The 16,753-nt window shown below is 44.2% G+C and overlaps 1 protein-coding gene across 2 annotated transcripts in view; it reads left to right on the top strand.

Annotated features, from left to right (window-relative positions):
* Nucleotides 1–12,976: 12,976 nt before the first annotated feature.
* TAF4 (TATA-box binding protein associated factor 4) overlaps nt 12,977–16,753 on the top strand; it is a 36,389-nt gene continuing 32,612 nt past the window's right edge. For both annotated transcript variants that reach the window (XR_001874896.1, XM_017815347.1), the window contains exons 1-2: nt 12,977–13,337; nt 15,274–16,359. Coding sequence is in view for 1 of the 2 variants with exons in the window: in XM_017815347.1 (XP_017670836.1) it covers nt 13,022–13,337; nt 15,274–16,359 (1,402 nt within the window). In the remaining variant the exon portion in view is untranslated. The remainder of the gene's footprint in view (nt 13,338–15,273; nt 16,360–16,753) is intronic.

The following is a 16,753-nucleotide window of genomic DNA, read 5'->3' as shown; positions in this document are numbered from 1 at the left end:
TTTGACAACAGTCAGAGATAACAAGTGATCAGCAAGAAGAAATACGACACTTGACATTTTAAATGCCCTGTTAGTGTTATTTATTCTGCTAAAAAATGCAGTTCTTCATCCACTAAGTGTTGAAAGGAGGAAGGAAAGAGCATCTCTCACTGTGTAAATTCATGACAAGTGTGTGATCCTGGGCATCCTTCATATGAAAAGGGAATATTTGGTTTCATGTGGAGAAGCTGACTGCAGTTCATCATGGCACTAGGAAGAAACCTGGCGGAGAGACTCCTCGTGATCACCGCAGACATAGGATTCACAAAACAGCAATCTGGACTACAGGGAACTGTGGTTTTTGGAGACTGGAGGTAGGGTACAGTAAATGTAACCACATGGTTAATTCATTTACAGAAAAACCTGTGTTGCCAGAACTAAGGAGGCTCCCGTGGCAGCTGGAAAGCAACTGTGGTGTTTTGGAGAGTCACCCACCCATATATATATATATATAAAACAGCATTTCTCAGCAGTTAAAAGAGAAACCTGTGACTTGCAGCACTGATGGAAATTTATGGGGTGCATGAGGGTGAGAGAGGAAATGTGGGGTGGCTGGTCACTACATCCATGGCAATGTGAGCTGAACTGACTCTGGCAGAGGTAATGACAGAAACTAGCTGTTGGCAGGACATCTCTAACAAGCCCCAACTGCTGGAAGAAGGGAGTCAGGCTGCTGAAGCATCACCTTTTTCACGAGGGGACAGTGAGATATGTTTGCAGTTGGTGGCGAAGAAGGGGAGAGAAAAGAAACAAGCATGGAAAATGGAGGAAGTTAAAGTGGAACAGAGATTCGAGCTGGGGTACGGCAAACAAAACAAATGATACAAAGGAAGGGAGAAATGAGAGAGCCCTAGAGGGAGAAAAAGTTAGAAACAGAGCAGCAGTTTCAAAGAAAAATTGTGGTAGCTGCGGGAAGGAAGGGAAGGTCACCAAGTACAGAACACAGTTTCTGTAGTAGTGTGGGAAATGGGTAGAAGAAAAGATACCAGGAATGAAGGAGGGACTAGAACAAGGTGGAGAAACTGAAAAGATTCAGGAAAGATGAGAAGAAAAAAAAAGTCCACCCTTATAAGTGTTTTTTATTCTAAATAAAGAAATGCAGAGGAACTAGAATAAAGAAAAAGGCATGTAAAATCAACTGAAGGAAACTAAAATAAAGGTAAGAGAGAGGGAAGGTGAACGGAATAAGGGAAAAAAAATGGAAATATGAATAAATAGAAAAAATAGAAAACTTGGTAATCTTTATTTAGACAATGTGGGGTTAATACAATTAGTTTTTATATTTCCCAACAGTCTAAGAAAAAGTGATACAATGATGTATGTAGGAAATAGTGTTTCATCATGTTAATTTGTCTTACATCTCAGCAAAAGGGGCCTCTCTTCTGAAAAAAAAAATCCATCAAACAATAGGTGTTGGGGTTTCTTTATTTCATAAATAAATACAGAGACTGTAATAGCTGTAATGCTGATCTGTCCTCTCTCCCCTTCCTCTCTTTCTCTTCTTCTCAGTTTTGAGTCTATGCCTCAAGCACTTCAATTTTGACATCTTTCATTCCACCCCCATATATCAAATTTAAAGTCAGTTTAAATCCTGGTTTTAAATGAAATATTTTATAAAATGTCTTAGTTTTAGTCTTGCGTGGGTTTGGTTCTCTTAATTAGTACCTCGACTGTGTACTCAGTGGCACTGGCATAAATCTGCATTATTCCATTGCACTTCTCAGTAGTCCAAGGGACTGTAAAGCACAGTCAAGACAAAATATATGTTACCAGTAAGGAGGAGATGGCAGAGAGATTAAACATCTTATCCAGACCCACAAAGTTTGTGAGTGTGAAAGCAAGACCACACTGTGGGCACTGTTGTTTATTTGAACACTCCAGCTGTACGAAATACAAACATAAAAGGAGGAAATGCTTGCATGAGTTTGGCTGAAAACAAACACTGTTTTGTACAGATACACAGTGTTTATAAGGTATGGTGTCAGTATCTAAGTCTTTACCTATAGAGATTAAATAAGTAGCATTTTATGTTATTACTAGAGTAAACAGGCTCTAAATCTACACTGTTTAACCAGCTTTATTATAAACTCGCTCACGTTAAAATGATACATTTTTACTTTCTTGTTCCGTGTATGCATTCAATCCCACTTTTCATATTGTAGTCAGTTACTCTTTTCCTTGATAAATCAACCATTTTCTAAAGATAAAGATAGTCCCTTGCTCTAATACAAAATAATAATTTCTTTTGTGCTTGTGGAAATCCAATGGTAAAATGACAAAGACATGCTGAAGAATTGTTTTGTTTGTGTAGCACTTCCATGTGGAAGATTCAAATTACCCGTCTGACTTGTAAACTCTTTGTTTTTTTGAGATAGGTTCAATATGTCCACTAAATGTATGGGATAAGCCAACAGTGCTTTTCTGACCTGCCCAGTCTTTGCTGTTGGCACTTCATGAGTCTACTTATAAAAGTTGTGTCTGACTGCCTGAGCCTATCGAGGTTAGAAGCCATTGGGATACCTTTGGTACAACAGAGTAAGGAGGGAACATACATTTACTTATTTTTATAAAACTGAAATATCTTGGACATGCCTAAAATCTTTTATTAGAATGAACACAAACTGCTGTTGCAGACTTTCTACACTCACACCACTACTCCAGTGTCTGCTTCATGGAAAGAAGACTAAAAATCTACACTTGGTACTAGACGTAGTACAAAGAACATAACTCAAAAATCCTGCCTCCTGTTGGAGTTCATTGCATCACTGAAGCACAGAGGGGAATGGAACTGTTAAGGAAGTGCAATTACCTTTTATATTGAGGCTTTCTGGATCACAAATGGCAAGATGAAGTTACCATCGCTGACCAGGAGGTGATTTATTCATGGATATGGAAGCTGGAGATAATTTTAAGAGAACCTTTTATTTCTTAAAGTAAATGGATAATGTTTGTGATACATAAAAGGTTGACAAAGCTGAAGTTTGCAGTTTGGTCACAAAAAAATTGAAAGATGAAGACTTATAAGCCAGGCCTAGATTCTTAAACAGGTGTTTATGCACCTATCTCCCATTCAAAAGAGCAAGAGGATTCAGACTTAAGTTTAGAAATAATTAGGGCATAAAGAGAGATAATTGTCTGTCTAGGACAGGAGGGAGCACTGAATGTAGCCTGAGATACGAAGTTCCATTAGGAAAAATTCTGACTGGTTTTTTTTTTTTTTTTTTTTTTTTTTTTTTTTGTTGCATAGGCTGCTTTCCTTGGATAATATGCACTGAAGTCAACTACACGTGTATCCTTCTCATAGATGCACTGATGTGAGGGCATGTGATGAGAGTAGGATTTCATAAAGTTCTTTAAGGCATGAAGTGAGCAAAAGGTGAAGAGCACACTGAAAGAAAAATAGGAGATAATAAAAGGAGAAAGGAAGCAAAAAATTGTCTTTTAGGGATGAAATGCTGCAGAAGATTAATCTGCAGGTAAAGATTTTGTAGAGGTTCACATTTATGCATTAACTGGGAGAATCAGAATCTGTACATGTAGTCTCGTGCCCAGCTTTCCTAGAGGTTGAAGAGCTGCAGTGATAACCAATGATCTAAATCCACTTGTAGGCTGAAAAGAGCCCAAGGTACAGCTAGACTGTCACAACTGACCTACTTGGTACACTTGACAATGTCTCAGTGGAGAGACCAAGAAGCAGATGGGAGTACAGCCTGATGCATCACTCTGTGACCAGTCTTTTCTGAACAAAATCAGATGGAGAGTACAAGTTATATTCAGTGCAGTAATACAAGTTATGTTCACTTCACACCCCTGGATGTTGCAGACAAGCAAATGTCACCATTCCCTGTACAGAAATCTGGCTTCACTAGCTGGGTTTGGCTAAAATTCCAGAAAGCTCGACAGCAGTGTTTCTTTAAGAGCTCCTCCTTCTCTCTCTGTACTTCTTTCTCTCCCTACAAATTATTGAACACATTCCAGCCATCAGTACTGAGCACTGTTTCTTTGGCACTGAGACCTGAGTGGGGTTGAACCAAGACTGCTGCACAGCTCTTGCTCGTGCAAATCAAATCATAGGACAACGTACATCACTGGGCTGAGAACACAGAGGAAAGAGCTGCTTTATTAGATGCTTTGGTTTAGAGACCTCATTTGCATTAATTCTTTACAGTGGACTCTGTTCTTCAGCCAAAGAAATGAGTCTCCCTCTCTTACCTGTTTTACAAATGACTTGTAGATTCGGCTTCTTTCTGTTCAGTGAGGTAACGTATCATTTTACCCAGCCTTGGCAGTGAGCTGTTCTTTCCCTGCATAACATCTGCTGCAGTTTTCATGGCTTGAACTGTTCCTGGACTTGTTTGAAAAGGCATGTTTCAGAAATGTCTTCGAGGACGTGAATTATTAGTCATTGTTTTATCTTCTAGGGTGTTCTTCATTTATCTTCCTTATTTTCCTTTTTAAAATAAGACTAAATAGGCTTTGGAATTTAAAGGTTACAGGTTTTAATTCAGGTTTAGGATAAAGATACCAAGAATGGTAAAGTAATTCATAGCAATAGGATTGTAGTGCTGTTTCAGAAAGTAATTTATTTTAGTATGACAATAAACTGGCATTTAATCTCCACATTTTAGAAGCTAAACTGTAAATCGATCTTCACAGAAGACAGAAGGGTCTCTCTGGATGGTGAGTTCTAACTCATACTTCTCCTTACTGTTGCAGTATTTGTGTACGCACTTTTCACATAGCCATGAAGATTCTGACATTTACTGTTCCAAAGCCTTTACAATATTTGTACTTTATACCTCATTTCTCTATTACTTGATGTACGACAAGGGGTTTAATAGTGTACTTTTATAAGCCACCTTTTTGTTCTGTACAGTAACCAAAACATTTGAGATTTGGCATTTCAATTTTCTCACTTAATTCTTAAATTATGCTTATTTTTTTTTTCCAGAGTCCCACAGCTTCGTCTTGGACTCTGCATTTTACTCAGCAGCATCCTCAACATTTACTCTGCCCATGACATCCCCTGTGCCAACTTTCTAAAGGCTATCTGGGAGGACATTTTGAAGGCAAAAGGTTTGTGCAAGTTTAACTCAGAGCATGAACTGGTCTGAAGGATCTTAATTGTTGCTGATGAAGCAGAAAGAACCACAAGTAGAGCTGAGGGTGAGGTTGTGAGTTAGAAAAAAAATGATTGTATTTATTCCAAACTGAAAGAAATTTGATATTTGCATCTGTAAGAGAATGAACTGGGAGCCCAAAGTGATGTAGTAGTGCACAACTTTTCAAGGATCTGAGCTGCAATAGGATAATAACTCATTCTGGCCTTTATGGGGCAGGAGTCAGTGATTCAGGCTCTGGGTTGCAGGTGCCTCACTGCTCCACCCAGTTATAGAAGAGGATGGTCTGATTCCTGAAGGGAGACGATCCCTCTGAATTGAAAAGGTTGAATTTCAGAACACTTAAAAGTGGTCAAACTGTAAGAGAAGGTGTGAGGGTTCTGTTTTCCATGAATCTCTTCCCATGACAGGAAAGCTTTAAGAAGGGGACAACCTGGCACTGTACAGGCTTTCTATTTTCTCTTTGAGTCAGTGGAAATGCTGGTAACAGTCCAGGGGTAAGAGCCAGCTTGTTGTATGATCACACCAACATATGTACCAGTCTCCAACTTCACATAACTTTGGAAGTCACAGGGATGTTACCTTTGATGGGTTCTTGCTGGGGATGAGCCTGAGCAGGGATGGCTTCAGCCTGCCAAGTCATACAATTCTGCTTGCACAGCTTCATGGCAAGGAACAGTAACAAATGAGTAAACTTACTGGCCCACTGAACTTCACAGAGCAGCAAAAATACCTCTCTCTTTTGCTCTGCTGAAAATAATTAAGAGAAACAAGTTTTATAGTTTCATAAAAACAATTTGACTGCCTTACACAAGAACATACAAATTGTCTATTGCTACCCCAGCTAATCATCTTGCCTAATCAAGAAGGTACATTTGTTGCCTGCCATTTAGTCTGGTCATTAATACATGGGTTTTGTACACAGACAGAGGGGGTTACTGTCCTAGCTAGCAACTTAAATGATAGTGACAGCAATTTTGTTATACTTCTGTGGTGATGGAAGAATATTGGAAGGTACCCCATACAGACAAAATTGACAGTAAGGAACAACTTAACATAAACCCCTTGGCCATTTATCTGGGTGTGTTGTTTCCTTTGGGTTGGAAGTTTTGCCCATCTTATATTTGAGAGATAAAATCTTTTGTCTGACTTGCTTCAAAACATGTACTAGTTTCTTCAGGCAACTGTGGGAACACATCCCATATTTAACTGACTTATTAGATTTGTTTGCAGTTTCCAAAATGGGCAAAAGCTTATTAAAGGAATAGGGGCAAGTCCTTGAACTCTGATAGTGAGAATATATTTTAGGTAGTGTAAGAAAATAACCTATAGTCTGGAAACACATCCCTAACTAGACTGCTGGAGATTCCAGAAAAAAACCCAAACCTGTCTAATAGCCTTTCTAGCTGTGTTTTTATTAAATCTGAGGCAGCTCAATAAAGAAGCTACAGCATGATTTATTCTAATCAGTTATTACAGAGAAGTCATTAAAAAAAACCAACCCAAAACAAAACCAAAACTCGGCAAAATCTTCCTTACATACTTTTTGCATTCCAAATCCACAAAACATTTAGATAAAATCTCATTTCATTACAACCAAAACAAACCTCCTTTACTAGATTGTTTTCATTTTTTCTTTAAAATTATGATGTTTCCATATCTCTTCTGTCTACATAAGATTTTGTCCTGCGTATTGAACATATGCTGAAAGTTTTACCAACTTTTTAGCCTGTAAGTCATTTGATACTATTAATGAGCTAAAAAATGTGTATTCAGGCACACAATCCACTTTTTAAATAATTCCTTTATCTTAAAAAAGGGGTGCCATGGGGCCACTGAATGATTTAAATAGGGGCACAGGGACAAAGAATGTGTCCAGCTCTGCTCCTGTAACTTACAGTCTCCAGGCATTGTGATATCAAATTCCATAGGACAAATGTTTTCAACTACAGCAACTGCTGTTTCAGAACTGAGGAACTGCCTGTACCTGTTATTGGCAGTGACCAAGAGCAAACAAAATGAAGATTCATCTTAAGTTCTTTCATTTATCTTTATTTATGTATTTTTGAAGGTAAGTGGAGAGAAGCATATAAAGAAGGAGGGATGATAACACTGATTGCCATAACTGGTCAACTGTTAAATGTGTCCAGTAAAAACTCTTTTTGATGGGGCAAAAAGGCAGTGATCTAAGAAAGCTGTATCATGGTATTGACTGGAAAAAATCCATCAGTCTTCAGTTCTTTAAGCAAACAGGAGAACTGGTGGAGTAAATGTTCAGTGTTGGATGATGCTGGAAAGCTCAGAGAAGAATTAGAACAGTTCTGAACTAAGAGAGCACAAGAGTCCAGAACTGGAATATCCATGGTATCACGTACCATTTAGGTTGTCTGAGGGTATATTGTTGATAAAACATCCCTCGCAGGGTCATACTTTGCCCACAAAGGATCCCAGAACAATAGAAGCAAAACCTGCCAAAGTCAGCACTCACTAAAAAGAAATATTTCAAACATATTCTAACAAATCCTGACTGTAAAATGTGCAAATTGGATTTCCAGTAATGAGACCCATCAGTAGGCACATTTTCTTGACATATTCTGTCTTGGAAATAGTGATTCAATTTTCCAAAAGTTTTTAATTTGCTTGGAGAGGAAAGCACTTTCATTTTGCCCGGTCAGTTCTAATAATTTGCTAAATTCAAAATATGTGAAATTACTGAAGCTGGTTGTAGTTACCAGAAGGACCTCTAATCTTCTAATAATATTTTTTCCCCATGAATCCTGTAGACTTGCACAAGAAATTTTTCAGAACAGATAAAACGCAAATCTTTGTTGACATGCCCGCTGCTTCCCTCCTCTGTGGATAAAATTCTGGACATTTACTAGTAATCTCCATTCAGAGGATTTGCTTGAAAAATCTCTGCCAGCTGCTGGGGTGTGTGGTTAGAAACTCCCATCTTCTTATACAAGTGCTCCTTTTTCTTAGTAAAGTTCCCCAGGAATTCCCGCACAGATGAGCCTGGATATTGATACTTCCTATCTTGGCAGGCAGTAACAAGCGTGACGGGTTAGATGAAGAGCAGTTGGGAAGGAAAAATAGTATTCCACAGCTCTTTTATACTGTAAAGCCTTGAAGGGTTTTAAACAATAATAGTTTATTTTACAGTATATTCTCTGGGCATCTTCTTTTGGGCACAGGATGTTGAGTTGCACAGACTTTGGAATGCCTCGGGACAGCCCTACTGAAATAACTCCTGTGTGAGTTGCATGTAGCATGTAATAGTGACACAGTCTTCTGTCCCATAAACACTAGGGGACATTGCCAAGGCAGTTGTGTGCTCAGCTAACTTTTCATTTTGAAAATCAAGCTCACAGCTAATTTCTCTCTAACAGGTATTTTCTATGTATTTCCCACTTAATAACTAGGTATTGTTAAATACCTCTTGTGTTTAAAAAGAGGACAACCCCTCACGCTGTCATGCAAATATATTTTATGAAAAGAAGAGCTGGTTTTTTTCTGCTCTACTTCTGGAGTTCCAGTAACTGTTATGTAGATATAAACGTTTAAAAAAGTGGATGCTTTTGCCATTCCTCTTCCCTAGAGAGGTGTTCAGTCCAGAACACTGATTTGCTGTCTAAAGTGGTGCTTCTGTAGCTTGCAGAAACAGTTCAGTACTCATGAGAGCAGACACTGTCCTTAAGTGGAAATAGGAGTGTAGAGAAGTATGATTATCACAAAATAAAAGGGGACTTCACACTTCCTTTCCAAATCTACTGTTCATCTCTTGTTATTTTACTCTGCAAGGGTTAAGACTTTTTCCTGGAGCATACCATACTTAATTTTGAATATTAATCCCTATTAGGAGTATTAGACTTCTTCAGGGATTCACTTAAGGACAACTGAAGTACGTGGGATGATTTGAAGACCAAGACTTTAACAGTGTTTTGAGCTTCCAGAGAGAGGACAGTCAAGTGCATAAAGTGCAAAGAGGTACTTAAGTTGTTTTATTTATTTCCAGGTATATGTATGTAGTAAGACTGCATTTGCCCCTTATTTCAAAGTAAAAAAACAGGAATATTTTTCCTATGGATTGTCAAACGTTTGTATTCCAGATGCATATGAAGTCTTGATGGTTTTGCTGAACACTTATTAGAGGAGACTGGCACTGGCTACAAGAACAGTGATGCTTTCTAATAAACCCAAAATTTGTGTTAATTTCATCATCTTGTTTGACTGAACATGTGGAATCAAGGAACTACCAGTTAAATTCCACCTTTCAGCATTTGAAAGGATCAGTGGCTGGGTGAGGAGCAGAGAAAAGGGCAGGAAACGTGAGCAAAAAAATCACCAGTCAGAACTATCACTATCAGTTTTTCGTCTATTTATTGATGGGCCCTTAGTCTTCCGAAGGTCAGTTAAGACTAAAACCATCTGCAGGCTTCTCTGCTCTGTCCCTTATCACCCCAATCCATACCTCTGTCAGATATTCCTGTAATGAGTTCTAGGCTAACTACATTTTAGAAAACAAAAAGAAAAAGAATGGCATTACCATAACCTGAGACACAGTCTCTGGGCCATGATCTACATAGGTTGGTTCTAGGGGAAAAAAAAATAAGGATTTAAATAAGAATATCCTAAAGGGAGCAGTTTGAAACAAATGACAGCTCTCTGGTTTTACTGTATAGCTCCTGCTAAGTTCTGCTCTTTTGACACATGGAGAATCCATATGTGCTTGTGATATTCAAGACCTTTTGATGTAATTGCTGATGGGTGAAGTCCACAGCATTCATTCATTGTATATTTAATCTGATTATCTGTACACCAACATCGATAATTACCTGTAACCTATTATTAGAATTCTTATGCAAATTGCTCTTTTATATAATTTAAAATATTAGCAGTACAGCACAGAGGAGCTGGAACTCTTGTCCTGAAGAATTCAGTGCAGAAACTTACTTCGAGTGTCAAACAACAGACAGAGAGTATGAAAAGATAAATTATTCGGTAATGAATCCTACACACTTATAATGCACAAGTTGTAATGAATCTCAGTTGCTCTTGTAATTTTGTGAAGTTGTTTACCTAATATGGTAGATGTGCCATATGGTACACTAAAGAGAGTGTTAGAATGAGGACGTGAAGATTTCGAGGTTTTTATTTCTAGTTTTGTAGGCATCTGTAAACTACATTCAAGCTGTCCTAGAATGCGAGCAGAGGAAGAATATAGGCTGCTCTGCCCCTTGATGCTGGCTGCTGCTGCTGCCACTTGATAACATCCTCCATCTCTTCCTGTCCCTCTCTCTTCCCTCAGGCACTGTGTCCCAGCACAGGGCTGTACCCTGGTTAGATGCCATCAAAGGCTTTCAGCCACTCTGCACCTTTGGGCTGGTTTAGCTTAAAGTCGAGCTTTTTCACCCTTAATAAATCATTTGAGCAGCTGATGTAGATTAACTCTTCTGCTGGTTAGGGAATGTGACAAGGCTTCTGTTCCAGAGAGTTCTTTGGTATGTTGCTTATAGAATTTCACCATAGCTAAAACTAGCAACGTGCACGACTGTGGCAGCAGCAGAGGTTGGGACTGTCCTGCTTGAAGCAGCATTCCTGTCTCGTAAGAAATGGGCAATGTGACCTACGGCGATGTCTGTAAAATCACAGCTACTTTGCAGCACTGTAATTTGTCAAAAATCGATAAAATGGAAGTTAAAAATCATAGTGATGGGAAGGGCAGTTTCTCTCCTTGAGTTTCAAATGATGACTGAGAAAAGTATTTGAGTACAAGAATAAAAGATTAATATATAACTTCTCAGAGGACTTAGGCAGTCCCTCCTAGTCATGCCACCTGGTGAAGTGAGTGGAGCCTTGGGAAAGGCTCAGTGTTGTAATTTTTAGTCACCAGCCAAAGTTTACTGCAGGTTAGAGGAGGACATAGAAACTAAAAGAGCGGTATTATTTACTATGAACTGAATTTCTAAGATTTTTGATTTAAAGATACTTATACTATTATTTGGGGCCTATGTGCTAAGAACAAATACCCATCAGTTTTTATGGTTTTTCGTGTGAGCTTTTTAAGGTACATTTGCATATTTGGGGGCAGGGTAAGACATGGACAGTACTTCAGCACTGTTCCCATTGCTCACAGGGTCAACTGCCAAGCAGATCAATTTATTTAATGTCACAGCATTACAAGGAAAGTGATCATCACAAATATGCCACGGGGAAAGCATTGACACCCACATTTGGGCAATCCTAAGCAGACAATACTCTGACCTGTTTAGAGCAACCCCCTTCTCACAGATAACTCATAGCTCTTGTTCTTCCAGGTCTCCATCAGCCTTCAGGCAGCAGCTTTCAGGCCAGTCAATTCTGGGCATCACCAACCAGCAGGTGCTGAGCCCATCCCACTAACAGCAGAGTTCCAGCCTCTAATGCCACCCATTCCCAAAACATAAGAGCAAAGCTTATTTTAAAATACTGATATAAGAGATGCTATTTTAAGCTTGTTGCCCCTTAAAACTTAATTGAAAGTTAAGTTGAATCAGGCACTGGAATAGGTTGCCAGGGAGGTGGTGGAGGTGTTTAAGGGGCATCTGGACCTGGCGCTGGATGATGTGGTTTAGTAGCTCAGGGGTTACAATGGTAGTGCTGGGTTTATGCTTGGACTTTATCTTAAAGGTCTCTCCCAACCTTGACGATTCTATGATTTTTATTCCCCGAAAGATAAATCGTAGCATCTGGCAATATTGTTCCAGCAATCCAGCTTTTCCGGGGAAACAGCGCTCGGCAAGAAGAGCGCGCTTATTGAAAGGCGGGTTGTGCCTTCTTTTTTTTTTTTTTACGTTATTTACTTCCTTTATGATGGTTGCACAACAAGGTCAAAGTGCAGCCGCCTCCCGTATACGCGACCGTGTCCCACCTGCCGGCAGCGCCCGGCCCGATGCCCGCGGGCCGACCCTCGGGGGTCAGCGCTGCCCGCCGGGCGCTGCGCGGAGCGCGGCTCCCCCACAAGGGTTAAGCGGCGCCGGGGGTGTAACGCGGGCTGACACACGGGCGGGGATCGCCCCGCCGTGCCGGCTCGCAGCTGCGACTGGACCGTTCAAAATCGCCGTCTCCCTCCTTCTCTTCTCCCCCCCGCCTCCCCTCTCTCCTCTCCCTTTTCCCTCCGCGGCGCCCGGGCTCGCAGCGCTTTCCCCGGCCGTGCTGAGTCAGACCGCGCCCGGCACCCGCCCCCGCGGCCCGGCCGCGCCGAGGGGCTGCGGCCCCCGGGTCGCCCCGCCAGCGGCGGAGGGAGGGAGGGAGGCAGGCACAGGGGCTCCTCCTCGCCCGCTGCCCCCGCCCGGGGCTGGGCGTGCACCCCGCCCGCCCCGCCGGTGGATCAGTTACACGCAGCTGGCACAGGTGCGGGGCGCCCTTCAGACTCGCGCCGGCGGGGGAGACCCGGACGCAGGGAGCAGCAGGGAAAAACATGCAGCCATTTTGGGCCGAGGCAGACAAAGAGCCGCCGGCGGCCGCGGCCGCCCCCCCGCCCTGCCCCGCACGGGCCCCCCGCACCAACCCGCGCCCGCGGCGCGGCCGCACCGAGGGGGCCGCAGCCCCCGCCCGCCCCGCGGCCCGCGCGGAGCCGCCGCCGCCGCCGCCCGACTCCTAACTAAGCGTTCGCAGCCATTTGCACGGCCTTTTATAGCGCGGGCGCCGGCCAATCAGCGGCGGGCGGAATCCCTGCCCGGCCCGGTGATGTGAGGGCCGGGCGCGCGCGCGTGCGCGGTTGGTGCGGGGGGAGCGGGTGCGAGCGGGGCGGGGGGAGGAGGGAGGAGTGAAAGGGGAGGGGGGGGAGGAGGGAGCGCTCACAGGAACCCTCCGAAAAAAAGATGGCGGCGGGCTCGGATCTGCTGGATGAGGTTTTCCTGAACACGGAGGTGGATGAGAAGGTGGTGAGCGACCTGGTGGGCTCCCTGGAGTCCCAGCTGGCGGCCTCCGGCCACCACCACCAGCACCACAAGGCGCAGGAGCCCCTGAGGGCCGCTGGGGGGCTGCTGGGGAACCATGTTGTGAGCGGCAGCAGTAGCAGCAGCAGCCCAAGCCCCAGCCCTGGAGGAGTAGTAGTAGGAGGCAATGCTAATGCCCAAACAGAGAGCGGCAGCGGCAGCAAGATGGGACTGAGTGCCCCAGAGATCACAAAAGCAGGTAACGTGGGCAGGGGTGGGGGGCTCTGAGGGAGAGGGGCCCTCCCCTCCCCCCACTCCCCAGCTCCCGCTGCCTCCTTCCCTCTCTGCTTTCCCCCCTTTTCCCTCTCTCCTCCTTCTCGTTGTGGCAGGAGCGGGAGTGCAAAGGGTGGTATCGATCATACGGGGGAGAGCCTCCCCTCATCATGCCCCCTCGGTGTGTATCCGCGCCTTGCTCCCTCCCCTTTATTTTCCCTCCTCGCCCGTGCTTACTCGAGGGTGTTGGATCATGTGTGGGGGCAGCCGCCCCGCAGAAGGAGCCGGCAGTGCCCGTCCGTGACTCCGCCGGTCCCCTCTGCTTTTCCTGTCCTTGTTGCTGGAGTGTAAAAGGGCTCTGTTAATCCCGGGGGCTGAGGGGAGGCAGAGCCCACCCCCTCGGTCATGGCTGTGCCTCCTGTGCCGCCTGTGACTGCTCCCCTTCCCTCTCCAGGGGTGGAGGTTATGGGGGGGATTCCCTCTCGATAATGCCGCCTTAGCTGTCTGTGTAAATGCTCCTTCCCCTCCCCCTTCGCTGTTGCTGAAGTGGAAGGGGGTGTTATTAATCATGACACCTATTTCCTGTAGAGGAGGAAGCGAGGGGGGATTTCAAGGGGAGGAAGTCCCTCAAAATGCTTCCCCCCCCCATATCTGCCTGACTTGATATTCCCCCCCGCACCCCTTCTCTTGTTCCAGGGGCTTGGAGGGGGCATCCAACACTCCCGTTCCTCCTCTGCCCTCAAGGGGGGGTTGTCACAACGCCGGGTCCCAGCAAGGGGGGGAATTCAGGCCACAACACCCCACCTTGCACAGCGCCTTTTCCCACCCGCCCACCCCCGGAGCTGCCTGGGAATATTCCCCCCTTCGTGCTGGGAGGGTTGTAGGGAGGCAATGTGAAGACTGGGACTGAGGGCTCACTACGTGGGAATGGAGGGAAGCTGTTTTTTCAGGGGGATTGGGAGAAATGTCTCCCCAGAATCTCTCTGCAATTCCTCCCCTCCCCCCCTTTTTTTTTTTGCTTTCTACTTGCTGAAGTGTAAGAAGATACTACAGACCCTGTGTTATGATTGATGAAGCTCTTCTAGGAGGATCTCCTTGACCCTTATAACGTGCATCTCAGTGTCTCTCTGTCACTATTCTTTTCCCATTTCTATCTCCTTAGGGCCAGGACCTGGACTGTGTGTGATTGTACTTGTGATAACACCAGGCCTCATCAAGGGGCATGAGGATTATTCAGGACAAGAAGCTACATCATCTTGTCCTTTCTGAAAGCCAGCTTTGCTTTTTATTTATTTATTTTTAATTGTCTCTGGCTGTGGGAACTTCAGGTCCGTAAGAGCAAATTCTATAATAAAGAGAAGGGATCTTCTAGCAACCTACTCGAGGTCCTGCAGTACCTCTTATCTTGCCAGGCCAATGTTTTGCTTTCCTTTCACTTTTCATATTTTACTGTTGTTGAACCTCCTGATCTGACTTACTTACTCTGTAGGTGATGACAGGATTAGAGGGTAATATGTGCTGGATGTAGGGAATATGTCTTAATAATGTGTCTTCCATGGCCATTTTCTCTCCTTGCAGTTGCAGTCCTTTTGCTAAATGTGATATCAGGCTATAGAGTGGGGAAGAGGTCTAAGATGATTTTCCTCCCTTCCCTTGGTTCATATTAAATGTTTTCCCTGTTTTGTCTTACTGTAGTGTCAAAAGCAGGAGCGTTACACTTAATATTGAATCTGCCAGAGTTTGGTGGGAAATTGGAGGCTTCAAGATAATGTCTTCAAAGCCATATTCAGTTTGTACTCTGTCCTGTTTTCCTGGCTCCAGGCAGGCAGCTTGGAAGATGGAGAAGACCTGGTGATGAGGGAGAACATTCTGTCTTCTCTTCTTGCTCATTCTGTCTGTTTACCCTTATTGTTGTTTTGCAGGAGCAGGAGTGCAGGGGGGTGTTATTAATCATAACACCAGGTCCCAGACTTCAGCTCTGGATGGAGCCACCACAACGAGCACCAGCACCACCACTGCAGCAGCAGGAGGATCTGAAGTCACTGCTGCTCCAGGGACCCTCAGTCAGGGTAAATCGGTGGTTATCAGCACCATGGCAACTGCCTTGTCCACCAGGAATGGCAAGATTGGGACCACAACAGTGCAGACTTTGAATGGGAGTAACGTGGTGATGAACTCTCACCACACAGGAAGTGCTGCTTTCTCTGGGACTCCTGTGACTGCCAACCCCACTCCCGCACCTGCTGTTGCCCCTCTCGTTAACAATGGACCTGGATCCGTGGGGAAAGGAAACGCTGTTAATGCTGTTTTGCCGTCAGCTTCCAACACTGTCATCCAGACTTCTTTCCTTAACACTGCTGTGTCCTCTGCATCTTCCTCCTCACCCACAGTTATCTCCTCACAGCCACCGCCGAGCGTCGGGACCGGAGCGCCCACGGTGACGCTCGTGAGGCCCCCGATCCACACAGCAGGACCCACGGTAGCTGCAGCTGGTGCAGCCACTCAGAATGGGAGCAATACTGTGATCAATTCAACCATCAGTGTGGGGAGTTTTCCTGCTGTTGCCACAGCCACTGTGGGATCTGGAGTTTCCCTCCAGACATCGCTGGTGAACAGCCAGTCTGGTTCCACTGTGGCAGCAGCTCCTGCCACACAGGTCATCAAATCTGAGTCTCCTAAAACTATAGTCCAGGCCGTGTCCCAACAGCAGACGCTGGCTACTGGTGGCCAGCCCAGTACTACAGGGGGTAACATGATTATTGGGCAAACTATGCAAGCTGGGCTCTCAAATGTTGCTCCCAATCCTGGTGGGATACCTCCCGCGGCTCCTGGCACCCCCACAGGAATGGCTAAAGGCACTGCCAATACGGTGGCACAAAGTCTGCCAAGGACTCCAACACCAACCACGAGTGGAATCAGAGCAACTTTGACTCCTACAGTTTTAGCACCTCGTTTGCCTCAGCCACCTCAGAATCCGACTAACATTCAGAACTTTCAGTTACCACCAGGTAAGTGAGAGGATTGAGGGATTTTGTTTTGGGAGCGTATTTCTTGCAGGGAGGAGAGGTTCCAAGCAAGATTCCTTGCTGTTTAATTGTCAATTGTGGAAAAGGCATTACATGTAACAATGAGAATCATCTGGTGTTGAGTAGTAGCATAGTAGCATTCCACTGCTCAGAGTATGACTTTGGGTGACCAGAAAGTGTTTTCAGCAGTAATAATTTGAAAATAATTCTGCCTGGTATCTTTGTTCCAGTGTGAGTGTAGATGAAGCTGCAAACTGCCAAAGTGTGACAATGGAATATTATGCAATGAAATGTTGATATTTCATTTTCAAGAAAGGCATTTTGACTTTTCAGGCTGTTTTGTCAGTAGCTTGTAACCTTCACGTGCTGCTCAGTT

Source organism: Lepidothrix coronata, unplaced genomic scaffold (genome assembly GCF_001604755.1).
Source record: "Lepidothrix coronata isolate B3197 unplaced genomic scaffold, Lepidothrix_coronata-1.0 Scaffold49, whole genome shotgun sequence".
Classification (NCBI taxonomy): domain Eukaryota; kingdom Metazoa; phylum Chordata; class Aves; order Passeriformes; family Pipridae; genus Lepidothrix; species Lepidothrix coronata.
The sequence above is the reverse complement of the archived record's forward strand: the minus strand, read 5'-3'. Positions and strand labels throughout refer to the sequence as shown.